This window comes from Myotis yumanensis, unplaced genomic scaffold (assembly GCF_028538775.1).
Source record: "Myotis yumanensis isolate MYYU_CA2020_CCGP unplaced genomic scaffold, mMyoYum1.0.hap1 SCAF_3, whole genome shotgun sequence".
NCBI classification, from domain to species: Eukaryota; Metazoa; Chordata; class Mammalia; order Chiroptera; family Vespertilionidae; genus Myotis; species Myotis yumanensis.
In genome coordinates, this window is record NW_027223754.1 from 13,789,297 (window position 1) to 13,806,996 (window position 17,700).

The 17,700-nt window shown below is 39.3% G+C and overlaps 1 protein-coding gene across 1 annotated transcript in view; it reads left to right on the forward strand.

The window, feature by feature from the left end:
• The first annotated feature begins 2,185 nt into the window (after positions 1-2,185).
• SGCZ (sarcoglycan zeta) overlaps positions 2,186-17,700 on the forward strand; it is a 611,636-nt gene continuing 596,121 nt past the window's right edge. Inside the window, exon 1 of the mRNA XM_070407376.1 lies at positions 2,186-2,444. Within this exon, the coding sequence (XP_070263477.1) occupies positions 2,406-2,444 (39 nt within the window). The 5' untranslated portion in view covers positions 2,186-2,405. The remainder of the gene's footprint in view (positions 2,445-17,700) is intronic.

Sequence of the window (17,700 nt, forward strand, 5' to 3'; positions counted from 1 at the left end):
GCATCACTTTGTTAATGTGCTCAAAGTAAATTTGCTTATTATATTCAATTTTCTAAAGTTAGGCGGTAACAAGCTGATAGGGGATGTAAAATTACTTTTTATGAAAAAACTTAACTTTTAAAAAACATATGTAATTATGTTATCCATGTTGAATTATTGAGAATTTCTGGAAAAGAAGCTTTTTAAGCATTATACATTTTATATAAATTCATTTATTCTCAACCTGCAACCTTATATTTTATTATATATTATGTAAAATAATTATGTAAGGTGAATATTTAAAATTTATTTTGAGAATTTGATGTTCATCTCTACTAATTATGGACTGTTGTCTACTTGGTGTTAACCTTGAAAGCTGTAGATACAAGTGGAAGTTTGACAGGAAGCTAGCTTTGATAAATTTGTGGAAGAGAATAGACTTAAACTAAAGAACTCTGTATGCTTGGTTATAACGCTGAACACTCTAGGCTTAGCTGCTGACTAGGAGGGGATCAACTGGCACTTGTGTGTTGAGGGGTGAGGAAGTCATGGAGGTTTTTAGACATTAAAATAACTGGTAAACGTTCTTCCCACACATACTTATCCATTCCAGGCATTTTGGTGTGCTTGTTATGTACTAGACTCTTGGATATATTGCTGAATTAGAAAGGTATAGAATTTGCCTTCCGGAGCTTATAGTGACTGGAAGAATTAGACCAACAAGCATAACAGATGCATACATTAAATAGTGATAAAGTGAATTGACTGCCATGAAGAGAGGACAGAGCAGGAAAATATCTCAGGGACTCACTCGAGGAAAATACTCTCTGAAGAGATGACTTTAGGGGTTAAACTTCCGAGGAGGGATAGAGAGCTGTCTTGATGGAAGGACAAGTCAGTGGCAGAAGAAAAGGCAGGTGGACGGGTAGATTATGTGGCTGGATCACAGGCAGGGAGGAAGGCAATGATGAATTTAGAGAGGAAGGCCAGAGACTGATGGTAAACATCTACACCTGGAAAAAATATATATATATATTTTTTAACAAACAAATTCAATAATTTACTCAGCTCATTTTCTGAATCGAGAAACATTTTTACGTCTCACTCGCTTATGTGCCATAACAAAATAAAAGGAAACTGTTTAAATCCCTTCAGAAGTCAAGCTTTTACACAAAGGCATTAAATGAAGAAAATGAGGCTTTTCCCCAAATGCACACCCTACAAGTTAAGTGCGCTGAAGGGTTACCGTCTATTTAAAGAAAAATTTCCCCATAAAATATTGCTTCCCCATAAGAAACATCACTGCAAGACATTTCCTTTACTATTTCTATTTGTCACTTTCCTTAAAAGTCTTCCTTAAGTTAAAACCAAAAAATCCCTTGACACTGCAAGCAACAGCGATGGGAAGGGAATCCATTGTGTGAGAGGCACACACACACACACACACACACACACACACACATGTTCTTCCCAGATCTGTGAGAATAAGATGAGGCCACATGTGACATGAATGAAAATGCTTGCCAGTGGATCCCGGGCAGAGGGCAGTCTCTAAGACCCAGCAGCACGGTGTTTGGAGAGGAGATGTGGCTTTTGACAGGGGAGAGCAATCCCCTTCGTGCGGGCTGTGGGAAGAGAGAAGTGAAGTCAGTCACCTGGTGGCGAAGGCCAGTAAAACAGCAAAGCGGGGAGGACAATTTCTCTCTCTCCCTCTCTCTCTCCCTTTCCTCTCCTCCCTGGGAGCCACCTCCTATTCTCCCAACTCTTAGAGCATAACCTTCCAAGGGGAACATCCCCCCCAGACTTTAGGATCTTTTCTCCACGGAGGGAACACCTCTTAGCTGCAAGGCATTTGCGAGGTCTGGGCAGGACTTCTTCGGGGCTTTGGTGATCGCGCCGGGGACATCGATCCCTGCTAACGCTGGGGCTCGGGACTCCCCGGGTGCGGAATCAGCCACCGGGAGGAAGCCTGGCGGAGGGAGGAGACTCTTCCCTGCACTTTACACACATTTGCTTGCCGTTTGCCGCAGGATGCTGTCCAGGGAAGCAGCTCTTTTTCTGGGGATGCAGCAGCAGTTGGCTGGTTTCTGAGCTGATCGCAGGAGAGGAAATCGTCTCCAAACAGAGTGGAGGTCTCCCCCGTTTGCCGGATCCCACTGAGCCGGGTTGCACCGCGGTCAAGATCACCCGTCCACCAAAATCTTCTTCGAGGAAGTGAAACAAAGTGCATTCTAATTGTTATTTATTCATTTAGTTTTGATTATTTTTTAACCCGGTGGCGGCGGCGCGATCACGGAGAATGAGACTGAGAGGGGGTGCCAGGGCTTGGAGGAGGATAAAGCTGAGTTTAGGCTGGAAACTGAAAGACTAGATTGTTCCTGGGCACCGCCGGCCCGGTTCCTCCCCGCTTCCTCTAGTTGCGCTCCATGGACAGATCAACAAACCTGGACATTGAGGAGCTCAAGGTACGTGGTCCTGGGGCGGGCGGGCGTCCTGCCTTCCCCTCGGGCGCCGCCGGCTCTCGCTCTCCTGTCTCTCTGTTTCCGCTGCCTCTTCCTCCCGCGGCTGGAATAGTTGGTGGCCCCTGAGGAGGGCGAGTGGGCTTTGGGGGTGAGGCTGCCCCGAGTGCGGGCGCCCCCCTCGCAGTGGCGCCACCGAGGACGCGCGGAGGGCGGATTTCTGGGGCTCGGCTCGTGCCCTGGGGCTGCGCTCCCCGCCCTGCCGGCTCCTCCTGGCAACAGTCGCCCTGTCCCCCTCCGGCTCGGCTGCAGCAGCTCTTGGGGTGCCAGACCAGCACCCAGTTCTGGCGATCGCTCGGGGGGGCTGCGGTGGCAGCACTGTCCCTGCCGGCTGGCTGCCCAGCGAAGTTGCCGAGCTGCGGCCACTTTGCCTGCGCTCCCAGCTCCTGGCGCCTCCGCCCCCGCCCCGCGCGGGGACAGCCTATTTCCGCTGGTGGGTTGGGGCACTTCATCTTATACCTCCTCTCAGTGAGACCTGCTCCCCCGGGGTCGCAGTGCCCCTGTTCCCTGGGGGGAGTGGGCGGTGGGAGACCCGCAGCAAGTGGGGGGCTGGAGCGGTTCCCCTCACCCAGCGATGTGCCTGCTCCTACAGCCCCGGCTCTGGAGCGGGTCTGGGAAGTGCGGTGGGGTGTGCGGTGGGGGCCTGGAGGCTAGAGCTGGGCTGGGCTGCAGGCTGGGGACGTCACCTGGGGAGGCTCCCAGCGACCCTTCCCCAATGCGCCCTGGGAATGCACTGTCCTGCACCAGCTCTGAGCCCCCGCCTCTCCGCCCGGCACCCCCAGGGCGCCCTCTCCTTCCCGGGTCCCTGCTCCGCTGTGAGGGGCTGGCCGGCAGGAGCATCAGGCTGACAGTTTACCCCTCTGCCCATGGGCACTGCTGCCTGCAGTGCTGGTTTAAAAAAAACCCCAAAACAACAATTAAAAAAACATCAAAAAACCTAAAATTAAAAAAAAAATCAACAAGCCACAAAAAAATTTAAATGTCCCGCTCACTGGAAATGAAAAAGCTGGCAAGGGAAGGTCCTTTCTTTTTATTCTTCGCCCTTCCTGTCGCTAAGCATTTTCTAGCCTCTACTCTGTTGCTTAAAAAGGTTGTTTATTTACTTTTACTTTTACTAGAGACTCAATTCAGAGGGTCTTTGCTCAGGTGAGGGGTTCAGTCACTCCTGCCCCCTGGGGAAACTTGACTGGGAGAGGTTTTCCCAGGAAATGTCAGAGGAAGGAATGTGCCCAGTAAGCAGAGAAGGTTAGCAAACTCCCCTGTAGGGGGCAGAGGGCTCTGTTCCCCCAACAGCCCAGCCCAGGAGCCTGACTCTCCTGGTGCTCTCACTGCCTGAAGGAGGAAGGGGCAGGGAAAGGCGGTCTGTGGCTGGGCTGCTGTAGATGAAGGTGGGGAGGGGGAGCGTGATCAGAACTGATGCCACTTCAGTTAAGATTCTGGGTTTGTTGGGAAAAGATAAGTAGGGATGAGGCATCTTTGCTGCTCGGGTTAAAGTTGGGGAACAACAAGTTTCTGTTATGGCCAAGGTCATAGTCAGTAGACCTTGGTTGGCCTGGAATAGAGATCTCCTGTTATTTCTGTCCTACACTGAGATTGGACACATGGCATTTGTGTTTGAAAGGATCCCTTGCGGCCTTTCCCCAAGAATCCCAGTCACTGGCTAGGTTTTATTTGAGATGCAAAGAACACAGGGATGCCTTTCGTGACATATATGTCAAGCAGAGGCAAAGTCTCCAGATTATTATTATTTTTGTTATATGTGGAGGTATGGCACAGAGGAAAGTTTTTTTCTTATGAGAAATGGAAGGGAAAAGTGATTAAGGGTAATCCTTTCCCCTCATAACCCATTAGTTTCCTACTATACTAGTTTAGTCCCCACTCAACTCTGACACCACTTAAATTGTTTAAATCAGCAAAGGAGCAAACCCACTGTGGAAACTTCTGTCTACTTTAGTAGAAGATCCCAGCTTAACCTCGAAACTACATATCAGTTCAGGCTCTCACAGCCCCAGTGAGCTACACTTTGTGGAGGAGTAGCAAAGGGTCCAAACGGAAAGGGCTTGGGCGTGAGGGAGTGTATTGGCAATGACCGACTGGGAAGAAATGAAGGATCTTAGAGGCGAAGATCTATTGAGGTTGCTGAATAATTATGTCAGGGAGAAGCCACTGTTGAGAGTCAAAACTGGCAAGAAAGGAAAAGTAGTCAATCTTTATTAGAGAGAGAGAGAGAGAGAGAGAGAGAGAGAGATCGATCTTCCAGTTTGTGGAATACATTTGTGTTGTCAGGTTCGTCTACACTTCTGGAACACAGGGCTTTGAAACACCTTACTATGTGCACTCTGTAGAGGTGGGCACACTGCGTGTGGAATACGTTGTCTGGATTTCCTCTTACCAGCAGGATCCATTGGCTTGGGTTTTGTAGACAGTTCTCCTGGAAGTTATTTTCTGGTGGCTTCTTGCTGAAGAGACCCTCATGGTGGTCGGGGGGTGGGGGGGGGGGTGGGGGGGGGGGGGAGAAAGTTGGGCTACTTACTTTTGACATTATTTACTTGTTAACTTTCCTTCCCCCCGTGGTCCAAGGATGCTTACATTAAGGCACATCCACGTAAGAACTTTTCATGTAAATAGCATGAAAATAAAATATTCACTGGGGTTTGAGAAATAAATAAATGTACATAATAATACCACTTGGCTTAGTTTTAGATCATTCCTATCATTAGGTAAAGCTGCTTACCTTAGGTTTTAGGAAAGAAGTATTCAGCTAATTCTTTATATTTTTGGTAAATTATTTTATTTTAGCAGATTTTAACGGAAGTATGTATATTGCTATGCTGTATGTGTGGACATTGATTTTTTTGAAATATTGTGTTCAGTAAATAGTGCTGTCTTTTGCATGTTTTTAAACTAAAAATGAGCTTCAGTAATGAAGGGTTAAGCCATTGGTGTCCTTACCATGAAACCAAATATACTATGCATATTAAAATATTTACTGGTTGAAAATGAAAATATAGTTATGTGTAGAAGACTTGCTAATGAAGGTACACCTGTTTCATCTTCTCTGCTGATGAAACCGGTCAGTGTTGAAAAGGGAGAGTTCTCATCCAAAGAATTTCAGTCTGTTCTTTTCCCTTTGATCTCTCTCTCTCTTTCTCCAATAAATGTATAAGCTTCACTCTGGATTTTGCCCTGGTGTTTGTTTTAAAGAAGAAATAACATCAAACAACCCAAAATATGGGTTATTGCTTTGGTAATGTGGGTATTAATGAATATTGACATTAGAGAAAACATGCTTTATCCTGGAATATCTCTGAGTTATTGAGAACTTTTAGGGGTTGATATTTAAAATAATTACTTTAGCGTTTTTTTTCTGTGTAGTTGCCCTCATTTAAACAACATATGTTATGCCCTGGAACAGAGAATGCTGCTAATATTCAAAGCTAACACTTGTAAATTTGCTTTTGGTAACATTTATTTATGAGATAGTAGGCTGAGTAAATGGTTATACTTAAATAATGCACATAACTCTAGTGAGTCCTTTACTGAACTTTTGAAATACAAGTTTTAATTTACTTATATTAATTTGGAAATCAAGAAATTATGCTCTCAGATGCTAAGCACTATTTATAGGTAATTGTAATTTTCTTAGAGATAAAAAACATAAAACAAAAAATGGTATCGTATAATTTTTGCAGTCTTATTTGATCCCAGCTCTTATTTATTATTTGTCAGGATTGTTACCTTAATAGGATCCCTGGCTAGAAGTTTAAAAAATGAAATGTTTTTATTACTGGCAGAGCATAAACAATATGCTTCTGAAATGTGTTCTTAGTTATCATTTTCAAAGGTGCAAAAATCATAAACTACATAGTTAATCCTGAGATGCACAAAACAACATTTCAATAAATATAATTGTACTTGTTAGAGTTAATTAAATGTAGTTCAGTCACTGTTGCTTAATTTTATCTCTTTAATTTAAATAAAATTTCATCTATAAAGAATTTGAAACATGTCCTAGATAGCGAGGTAAAAGCTTCCCTGAGTAACACAATTAGGTCATTAAGAAAGTATTGCATGGGCAAGGAATAATCTAGCAAAAATAAAATTGCACAGGTCTTTAAACAAGTGGTTATTTCAAAACTGCTGAGGTCTTAAATTAAATCTTGTAGTACATTCATCTACAATTTTAATCAAGTAAGAGAGTTGGTGCCTAGAAGAATTCTAAAAATGTTTTTTGTTTAATCAATAAGACACTCAGCTCAGGAAAGTCAGGCTTACTGCAGTGTAGGAGGCTTTGTGATGAGTATAAGTAGGTGGTATTTTTTGTTAGTCATTCCATAGTGAAAAATAGTGCTCTCTAACAAATGTCATATTTTTAGCAATCTGCCTTTTATATTCATTTCGTGGCTTAGAATAGGCAAACATATTTCTGAATACTGAATTATTTGACCTCTTTCACGTCTAGAGGATGGAGAGATTATAACATCTCTCCATCCAGGCTGAGTTCCAATTCTCTTTTGGGAACAGGAACCAGTCATGAAGATTTAGCAACACTTAACCTGATTTATTTATATTCAAAATATGGGTTTGTTTTGCTAAAGTTGAAATACATTGCAAATAACAGTAGTGAAACCTTGGTTTTCTTTTTTGTTTGTTTGTGTTTTTTTTTAATATGGTTAGGAGCAATGAGTGAACATTTTTTTATATGAGTGGTAAAAGAATTAAGAAAAATACTTTTGAGGGAAGTTGTGCAAATTACTATTTTAGAAATCTTTAGTGTCCTGCTGTCATCACTAAGTATATATTCCAGTCTTCACGCTGGCTATTACAGCTTTGCTGATCTCCGGACTTTACCAGTTGAAAATACATCAAATTTTGAAGGTCCATTTAGAAAGGATATTTTAAGATTTATGGACTCAAAATCACAGCTATACAAGTGGCTTAATGCTGTAAGACAATAATAAATCAGCATGTGTCTTTAGGGACATTCCTTTTATAGGATATTTAGTGTTTCCCCTACCGTATTGGAATTTCAGCTAAAATACGATTTGGCAGAGCTTATAACTCTAAGTTACTAAGGAAAATGACCATGTACTTTTGTCAAATCTCTGTGAAGTTTTTGAGTATATACATTTAAATAGGTCAGTTGTATCAATGAATAAAATTTTGTGTCAAAATAAAAGCTTGTAAATTTAATTGTTGAGAATTGTGCTTGATTTGTGATAAAATTCTTAGCTTCTAATCTCTATGTGACCAAAAAGTAAACTCCTTCATTTTATATAAGTGTAGATTTTAGTATACTGACATCTAAGTTTTTATTTATTGACTTCCTTTCCTTAACAAATGCTTAGAAGCATGAGATGATCTTATAACCTAATAAAACTTACTACAGACTTCTAACTAACCACAGAATGAGCAAATTTATGGATCATCACCTACCCCTTCAAGAGAAGTGCAGACTTGCATCCTAAATACTAAAAAATCATACCCTGTCTTGAGAACTTTGTTGATGCTCCTAAACAATGTTTTTGTAGCTTGTCTCTGAAAAATATTGTAAGCCCTTGTCATATTATGGAACATTTGTATTGCTTTGTTGGTATTAAATAGGTTATCTAGAGTGCTCTATGCCAAGGTGACATCAGAAACCTTTAAAAAGAAGGGCTCTCATTATCCATTCAGAAAGGCTTCAATTGCCATGGTGATCTCCATCTGTGAAACAAGAGCTCAAGCTTCAGCCTTAGATAGTCATGGAAACAATCACCCCACACCAAAATGAAGTTCAGCAGAAGTCAGGATTCACAGGCACCCCGAAGTACCAAAGCTCTCACCCCAAATCTAACAGCGTGTAACCTTTAAGGAGATTGATTTGTGTAGTGGAAAGGGTTGAAGTACAAACCCTGGCTTTGCTGTCACTGGGAGGTGACACCTTGGGCATGTGTTACAATCCTTCTTTGCCTTTGGTTTCTCAGAAGATAGTGGTACTGCAGGGTGGGAATTGAATTTGATTCATAGGTTTTGTTGTAATCATTTTTAGCCACCGCAGGTGAAGGATTTGTTCAAAAAATGTTTTCTAAACAACCACAATGATCTGAAACCAATAAAAGGGGAACAGCTCTGTTTGGGGCAAAAGAGGTTGGGAGCTCTGTCCAGTCTACTTCCCCTTGACCCCTGTGGTTGACCCCAGGAAGCTGCCTAGAACTGTAAGAGTGAAAAACATGGTAAACACCACAGGGCTAGTTGATCTCTATCTTCCAGGTCTGAGAGTCTTGGGTTCTAAGTACTTTTTTGAGAATGACCGCTTTTGTGCCCTTCTGGTAGAAAACCATTTTCAGATTGATAAAGTTCAAATAGCTCTTTTGATTTCCCAAACATTGCCTTGTTTAAATACCATAATAGGTTTATCTGATGACTCGTTATGTTCTCATTTTATGAGTACCAAAATGGAGACCCGGAAAAATCAAGTGAAATGTCTAGGCTCACGAGGTCGGTAAATAATGGACTAAGAACACAAATCTATGCGCTCTATTTCCAAATACTGTGTTCCTATGCAGTATACAGGCCAGAACGCAAGGAAGTTCATAGAACTTCTGATGGTAGAAGTTTCAAAGACAACTAAAGGCATTTGAACTACAGTCATAGCATTTAGTCTTGTCACAGAATAATTGTTCACACTCCACCTTTTTTTTTTTTTTTTTTTATAAATAAGATGTTCATTCTTAATCACTTATTTTGGGCTACATTACTACTGGTTGATACTTGTAAAATAAAACCTAAGAGAAAGCAATAGATAAATCATGAATTTAGGCCATTGGATAACAGTTTTATAACCGCCTCCCAATCTTTTAAAATAAACACTATGTATTTTGTCTAACTCTACCCGTTTTCCTCATTATTCTGCCTCTCAGGTCACTGCAAATAATTTTGATTTTGTTGGGACCATAAATTAGATTTAACCTCCAGGCTGGCTTTGACAATCAGCATGGAGTACATTAAGTATTAGTCTTAAAATTAAAAAAAAAAAAGTTCTGAGTGCTTGTACTTCCACTAAATTTATTAAATGCTTAGCTTATATGATATCCCTCAAATCTGGAAATAAATAACATAATAAAACTAAAATTCTCAACGACAGTTTTTGAAACTTAACAGAATTAAATGTAATTGTAACATAAATTTAGTTTTGAATCTTGATGTAAATTTATGTCATTTTATCCAAGTGTTATTTATACCAAGAATTGCAAATGATGATATACAGATAACTCAATACTATTTTGGAGAGACATTTCTCTTATATTCATAATAGGGTCAATATTGAATAATACATTTTCTTGAGGAACGCTTTTCAAAACTTTTGCAAGTCTCAACATTTAAGAGTCTAACTAAATGGTATGATTTATCCGATAGCACATCTTTTCTCCCTAAGAACTGTCACTTTCTTACATCTCTTCCCTTTGATCATCAGAACTAGGTTTTGGCATTTTCCTGGAGGACTCTCAAAGAGACAGAGTTTCTATCATTCTCCACAGTGACTGCTTATGTGACATGGAGAAGAGAATATAATCAAGCTGATTTGAGCTTTGGCATCTGGGTGATGGATCAGGATGACATAAACCGTTAGTGCTTTCATAAGCACATCTGCTTTGTCAGTGTATCAGCTGAGTTATTAATGGCTGTGAGTCTTAAACGTTCTGGTTATTCCTAAATAGTTAAAAATGCAAACCTTAAATCTATAAGAGCCCAGAGCCTCCTATATTCTTCTTTTCTGAAGGCATGTAATGCTTCAATTACTAACCCCCGCATTGTCATCAGCTAACTTCTTTTCACATTTGGGTTTTAAACTTCCATCATTTTTTTATAGACTGGCTAGAAAAATACATATTATATACCTAAGATAAAAGAGCCTCTGATTATTTCTTGGGTAGAAACATCCACTTCAGCTGCCATGAGCAAGAAATGTTTTTGCGAAATATGATATAATAAATCAATGTCACGAACGGGAAAGTAATGTTATCATTGCCATTTCACAAGTCTGCATCTACTCAGAGTATATGGGGCTTTTAAAACTCCAAATCAGCAGGAGAAGCTAACTGATTCAAGGAAAGAAATTGCTTACTTAAGACTTACTGGATTTTAGTCTTGGTTTCTACCTTCCTCTCAACATGAGACGCATGAGGGAGAAATTCTACCTAGTCTGAGCACCAGAATTCGTTAGACTTCTCAGAAACTGGTTTGGTATTTAATCTTATGAGTCCTTTTCATCATAAAGCTGATTGCATTTCCTCCTTTGCCTTAGATGCTAAAAAGCCTAGAGGCAGATTTGTGGCCTAGCTCTAACAATTAGACCTGTGTCTTAACCTAATTCCTAGCCTCAAAATACTTCCCCCCTCCCCACTATTCTTAAATACTTTTATAAAGAATTAGTGGTTTTAAGTAGATATATATTTGAAGATTATGAAGATCTTCTTATAATGTCTCAGTGGCCATGACCCAATATTTCACATCGCTTCTGAACAGCTTATACCTCTGTGTGCATTTACTTTAATTTGTCAAGGGCTGCCAAGTTTAGGAAGCTTGACATGCTGTGTGTGCGTCTATGCTCTGTGCATGGCTTCCATTGCATATAATAGCTGCATAACCTGTAAACCTGTGTGCCACAGAATGACAACCCTGCACACCTAGAGTAAGAGACAGCTATTTAGCCCTCATGCTATCTGAGCCTTCACTTGTTCTAAGACAGTCTGTCTTAAATCATTCTTACTCATCTTACTGTTCTCACATTTGGCCTTTGTGGAGATGGATCACTGAATTTCTATATCTCTATGTTTCTGATGCCTATTATTTTGCCTGGTGTGGAGACATTATTTTACAGAAAATTAAAATTAAATGATCTCATTATAATCAGCATTTTCACTTTTTTTCAGATCCACTTTGTAAAACCAATGGTTTGATCATTTGATTGCTGTAAGCAGCACAGGCAGTTCGATTTTAAATATTTTATTTTGTCTCATCAGGTTTTTTTAAAGTTCATGCTTGAGTCATGGTTCGAAGAGAAAGCAGTTCCACACACAGTATTGTGTCTTAATGATAAAGATTCTCATTATTAAAGCATTCGTAGGAGAAATTATAAGCATTTTGTAATTATGGATGTGAATATAGAGCTGGATTAGGTTGAACATATTTTTTGGCACGTGGCAAGTGAAATTGAGGATTTTTCATTTGCTTCTGAGTCCAATTACTATACAAACCTTTCATTTTAGAAATATTAATATGTTGCTACATATATATGAGTGTATATTTTACTTGTTTCCTAAAACAAAAATAGCTCTGAATACATAATAAAAACACAACTGCCTTAAAGTATTTATCATTTGCAGCTAGTAATGCTTTTGTGTTTGTTTCAACATGTTTCACATTTATACACCCCTGAAATAAATTTCAGAAACATTTGGAAAGATATTATTCTGACATGCTAAAAATTTAATTCTAAGTGATGATATGCTATCTCAAACAATTAGTTAATGCTATACTTCAAATTGATTTTGTAGACTTGTACAATTGCAAAATTATTTGTGAAAGTATTCAGAGTGTAATTTTTTTGTCTTTTTTTGTGTCCCTGGTGTTTAATGAGATGCACTGCCCACTTTATTTTAAACTCCAGGCTCATTCAAAGTTGTAGCATGGAACTTTAGTGTTGTCCACATGCACAGTGCAATCAGAATCCCAAAGACTGAAATGTGACTTTTCCCACTGCTTGTTTTCTGCTGAACAGTATTGGAGTACAGATGAATAAAGGTATATAGGAGAAGCATCAACTAAAATTCGGGAAAGTTAACAGCAGTTTAAAGCTTCATTGAAAAAGAATGACTCCAAGTAAACACAAAAATAGAGTCAATATTAAACTCATACCTCAAAGGAACTTCTGACTTAAATAATATTCTGTCCTTTTCTTTGATTTTAAATAACCCAGGGTCTAAATTTTACAGGACAATACCTGTGATTCACTATGGCATTTTGTTTGTTTAGCATGTCACCATTCAGTTCCGTTCTCAAGCTGGAGCTCCTGGGATACTTTTCTATTTACCCATTGGCTCATCCTACTCGTCTAATTGATCAGCAACCCCATCATACTGCAGAATCTGAGTTCTTCCCACCACACCTTTTGTTAAAACCCTAGATCAGTTTATCATCTTCTCTAAGCTGAATTTTTGTAAAATGTTCTCTTATTTCAAGGAGCATACTTTTATTTTAATTTTGTTTGCAGTGATTCTGGCCATATTGTCGTGAATTCTAATGTGAAGTTGCAGTTGGGCCCTAGGCTGAGGGGTGGGGTCAGAATCACTGTGGAGGGATTGACACATTCTCTTTCTAATTCTAAGTCATCTCAGGGTAACTTGGGGAAGAATGGAAATGGGAGAAAGATGGACTGATTTGGAGATTTTTAAAAATGTTTTCGGTTACCCTAACAAATGACGGGAAGATGGTTTCTGGAAACTAGACATGATAGTATTCACTGATTAATTATGACTAAATTGGAGGAAAGGAAACTACAGATTATTTAGCAAAAATAATGTTACATTTTAGTTTTCTGAAATCTTTGCATTGCACTGTCCCAGGATCCTGAATTATGTTTGACAATTTTCTTAGATGATTTTCTGTATTTTTGACAGTTTGATCAGATTTTTCATAGTCAAAAATATTCTCTGCCTCTGGGAATTTAACAGCTCTGCCTCTGTAAGGCGGCCTAAGGACAGTATGCGAACAGAGTGAGAAACCTAACCAGGTAGAGAGCAGGCCTGAAGGGAATCTCAAGAAAGATAGGCCAGGATGCTTGCATTCTGAAATGTGCATTATAGCTAGTGGACTTGGTTAGTTCGTGACCTATAAATCTCAGTTCTTGGTTTGATGGCTTTGTAATTATTTTATTCTTGCTATTGTTAGTCTTTCAGTAAAAATTACCTAATCATGAGAGCTTATATATGAACTAAGAGTAAGGTAGTGCAGGTATGCATAGATCAAAGTGGGAAGGGGGGGGCACAAAATCTAACTGAGGATGACTGGTGATAATAATAGCTAGTGATGATCTCTCAAAGATGCAATTTGCAAGAATGGGGGAGTCTAAGAAACAAGACCTGTTCATGGTTCCTCAAAGGGCAGTCTCCCTTATTGAGAAACCAGCCAGCTTCCTGACACTATCCAACTGGTCTACCTCTCTTTAGCCTATTCGATCAGCAATCTACATTCCACACTTCCAGATTTCCCCTTTACAATAAGATAATAAAATGTGGTCCCTCACCTGCATAAAGGTCTTTGTTAATTTCCTGTTGCTTACTTTATAATCCATACTCTCCAACGTGATACAACATGATAGTGAGATTGCTCAATACACACATGGGTAGGCAAAGGTAGGTTTATAAAGAACTCTGTGCCACTGATGAGGTGGTAATTAAGTGCACGGTGCCATTGTGACATTCTTGTGAGTTAATAAAGCTATTGTAATAATCATAATATGCATGTCTTTTTCCATATGAACAACTGCAAACCTACTTTACCTCACCCCTGTAAATAAATGTATCAATGTATCATCTATCTATCTATCTATCTATCTATCTATCTATCATCTTCTATTTCTAAATGTGTGTGTGTATATATCACATACATGCACATTCTACCGTAATTCAGTGAATAATTCACTTCTTGTTCATGCAGGTTCCTTTCCTCCCTCTGTAATATTTTATATGTACTTCTCTGAAATACATTTCTGCTTCTTTGCCGAGAGGACTCTTAAGTTCTTGGCTACTACTTAGTCCCAGGAAGAGACAGTTGTTTCTTCTTTTGCCTATACACTTTGCACACTTAATTTCACAATACATTCCTAACTCAATTGTATGTAGTAGAGAAAATGGTCTGTGTGATACCAGTCTTTTGAGGCTTGGTGAAAATTGCTTCAGTGGCAGTATAAACTCATTATTCCTAGATGTTCTGAACCTCCTTGAACCAAATGTATATTTTTTTACTTGTTAAGACTAAGTTCTAAGTACTATCAGATGAAGTTTATTATTTATATTGCTTTTATCTTCCATATCTTTCTATTTTTTGTTATAAATTATGAAAGAGATATGTTAAAATTTATTTTATGATGGTGTTCTTGCAGATCTCCCCACTTTTGCCTTATATGTTTGAGACTATGTTTCAGATACACATAGATTTAGAATTGTTATATTTTCCTGGTGAATTGAGCTCTTTATTATTGTAAAGACCCTCTTTGTCTTTAGTAATAATTTCTGTGCTAATTTTATTTTTCTGATTTTAATATAGCTACATCAGCCTTAATTAATATCACTCTACTATTACCCAGCTTTATTTTTATTTTTTTTATTTTTTCCCAATTAAGGTGGTAAATTTTATGTTATGCGTATTGACCACAATTTAAGCATTTTAAATAGCATTAATGTCATGCGTTAGGAATACCCTAATTGAACATTGTCTCTATTATCTTTTTTTTAATTAAATTTTTATTGTTCAGATTACATTTGTTCCTCTTTCCTCCCCCCCCCCCCATAACTCCCCTCCTTCCAGTTCCCGCCCCACCCTCCGCCCTCACTCCCCACCCACTGTCCTCATCCATAGGTGTACGATTTTTGTCCAGTCTCTTCCCGAATCTCCCATTCCCCTTTCCCCCCCAAGAATAGTCAGTCCATTCCCTTTCTATGTCCCTGATTCATTATAATCACCAGTTCATTCTGTACATCAGATTATTTATTCACTTGATTCTTAGATTCACTTGTTGATAGATGCATGTTTGTTGTTCATAATTTGTATCTTTACCTTTTTCTTCTTCTTCCTCTTCTTAAAGGATACCTTTCAGTATTTTGTATAATACTGGTTTAGTGGTGATGAATTCCTTTAGCTTTTCCTTATCTGTGAAGCTCTTTATGTGACCTTCAATTCTGAATGATAGCTTTGCTGGATAAAGTACTCTTGGTTGTAGGTTCTTGGTATTCAGCACTTTGAATATTTCTTGCCATTCCCTTCTGGCCTGCAAAGTTTCTGTTGAGAAATCAGCTGACAGTCGTATGGGTATTCCCTTGTAGTTAATTGAGTCTCTTTCTCTTGCTGCTTTTAAGATTCTCTCTTTGTCTTTTGCTCTTGGCATTTTAATGATGATGTGTCTTGGTGTGGTCCTCTTTGGATTCCTTTTGTTTGGGGTTCTCTGCGCTTCTTGGACCTGTAAGTCCATTTCTTTCACCAGGTGGGGGAAGTTTTCTGCCATTATTTCTTGAAATAGGTTTTCAATATGTTGCTGTCTCTCATCTTCTGGCACTCCAATAATTCTGATATTAGTCCGCTTGAAGCTGTCCCAGAGGCTCCTTACACTATCTTCACACTTTCGGATTCTTTTTTCATTTTGCTTTTCCAGTAGGGTGTTTTTTGCTTCTTCGAATTTCAAATCTTTGGTTTGATTCTTGTGCTCCTCTAGTCTGCTATTGGGTATAATATTCTTCATTTCAGTCCGTATATGCTTACTTTCTAATTTCTTTATCATAGCATCGAGGGTCTCATTAGTTTTCGTGAGGCTCTGCTCAAGTTTATTGCAAGCCCTCAAAATTGCGATTTTTAGCTCCATATCCTCCATTTCTGTCATGTTTTTTTGTCTCCGCATCTTTTATGTTTTCTTGGTGCACCCCTTGTGGTCTTTGTGCGCAGTCTTGTTCTAGTTAATCCTTAATTGTTGTAGTTAATACTAGAGGGATTTGACCACCAGGCCGACTGGCTGTGGGAATCAGCTGTGTGGAAAACTTCTGTCCTCTGGGGAGGTGCTAATCTAGCCTTTGCCTGAGGCGATTAGCAAATGGCTCTGCGATTGGCAAATGGCTCTGCGCAGGGCTTGGGCGGGACGGGATCAACAGGGCGGGGGGAGGGAGCAGCTATGGCTGCTCTCAGTCCATCCCCAGGGGCTCTGCCTCTCTGTCCCAGCAACCGCTGCAAACCTCGGAGGGACCGTAGCCAGACAGTCCTGCTTCTCCCGTTTGAGTCTGGGTCCCTAGAGACTCACCCGGATCTGTAGCCCAGAGTCTGAGACTCCCTTCTGATTGAAAACGACAACCGCGCCCTCAGCCACCAGCCCGCTTTGCACGCGCACCACCGTACCTTTAAATTTTCCACACTGCGCCTCCTCTGAGCCTCGTAATGCTGTTGTTTTTCCTTCTAGTTGAAGAGTCTCTCCTCAGCCAGCCTTCCTGTGGTTCTGGTTGATGTCCGTTCCGTCTTTTAGTTGTATTTTTGAAGTGGTTGTTTGCGGCAGCAGTCTCCGGTGTTTACCTATGCCGCCATCTTCGATTCTCCCTTCTACCCAGCTTTATTTTAGTTAATATTTCTGACATGTATTTCTTTCATGCTTTTATTTTTAACATCTTTGTGTAGTTAAGTTTTACATTTATCACTTGCAAACAGTTCAGAGCTAGATTTTGGAAATCCATTTGGATATAACACATTTAGCTTATTTATATTTACTATAAGTCATAGTACATTTGGATTTATCTCTGCTACCTTACTTCATGATTTTTCTTTATTCCAGAACCCACTTTCCTGTTGTCTGATGTACATGAGGTGGTGGTAAACTAGTTTATCTTGGTTTTTAAGATATTTCTTTAAAATATCTTTATTTCACCTTCATGTTTGAGATATTTTTTTCTGGGTATACAACACTAGATGAATAGGTATTTTTTTCTTAGAATATTGAAGGTATTATTTCAGTATCTCCTGGCTTCCAGTGTTATCAGTGACAAATCTGATCTTAGTCCAAATGTCATTTTGTAGAGATAGTGCCTTTTTTCTCTTTAAAGATGTAGTGTTTAGTGTCTTTAGTGTTCTTCAGTTTTGCTATAACATATCTATTTGTGATTTTCTTTTTATCTATCTAGCTTACTATTTTGTGTTTTCTAAATCTTTGTGAAAGGAGAGAAAAATTGACTCTGTTATTAATAGGGTTTATTTAAAACAGCTTTATCTTTTTTTATAGCTTTGTTTGGCTTAGGAGTTTATCACTTTTTATTGCTGAATGGAATTTCATTTAATGGATATTACTCAGTTTGCTTATTCATTCACTTATTGGAGGAGATATTGGTTGTTTCAGTTATTAGTAATTATGAAAAGAAATGTTATAAACATTTGCATGCATGTGTAAGGGCATTAGTTTTTAAATCTATTG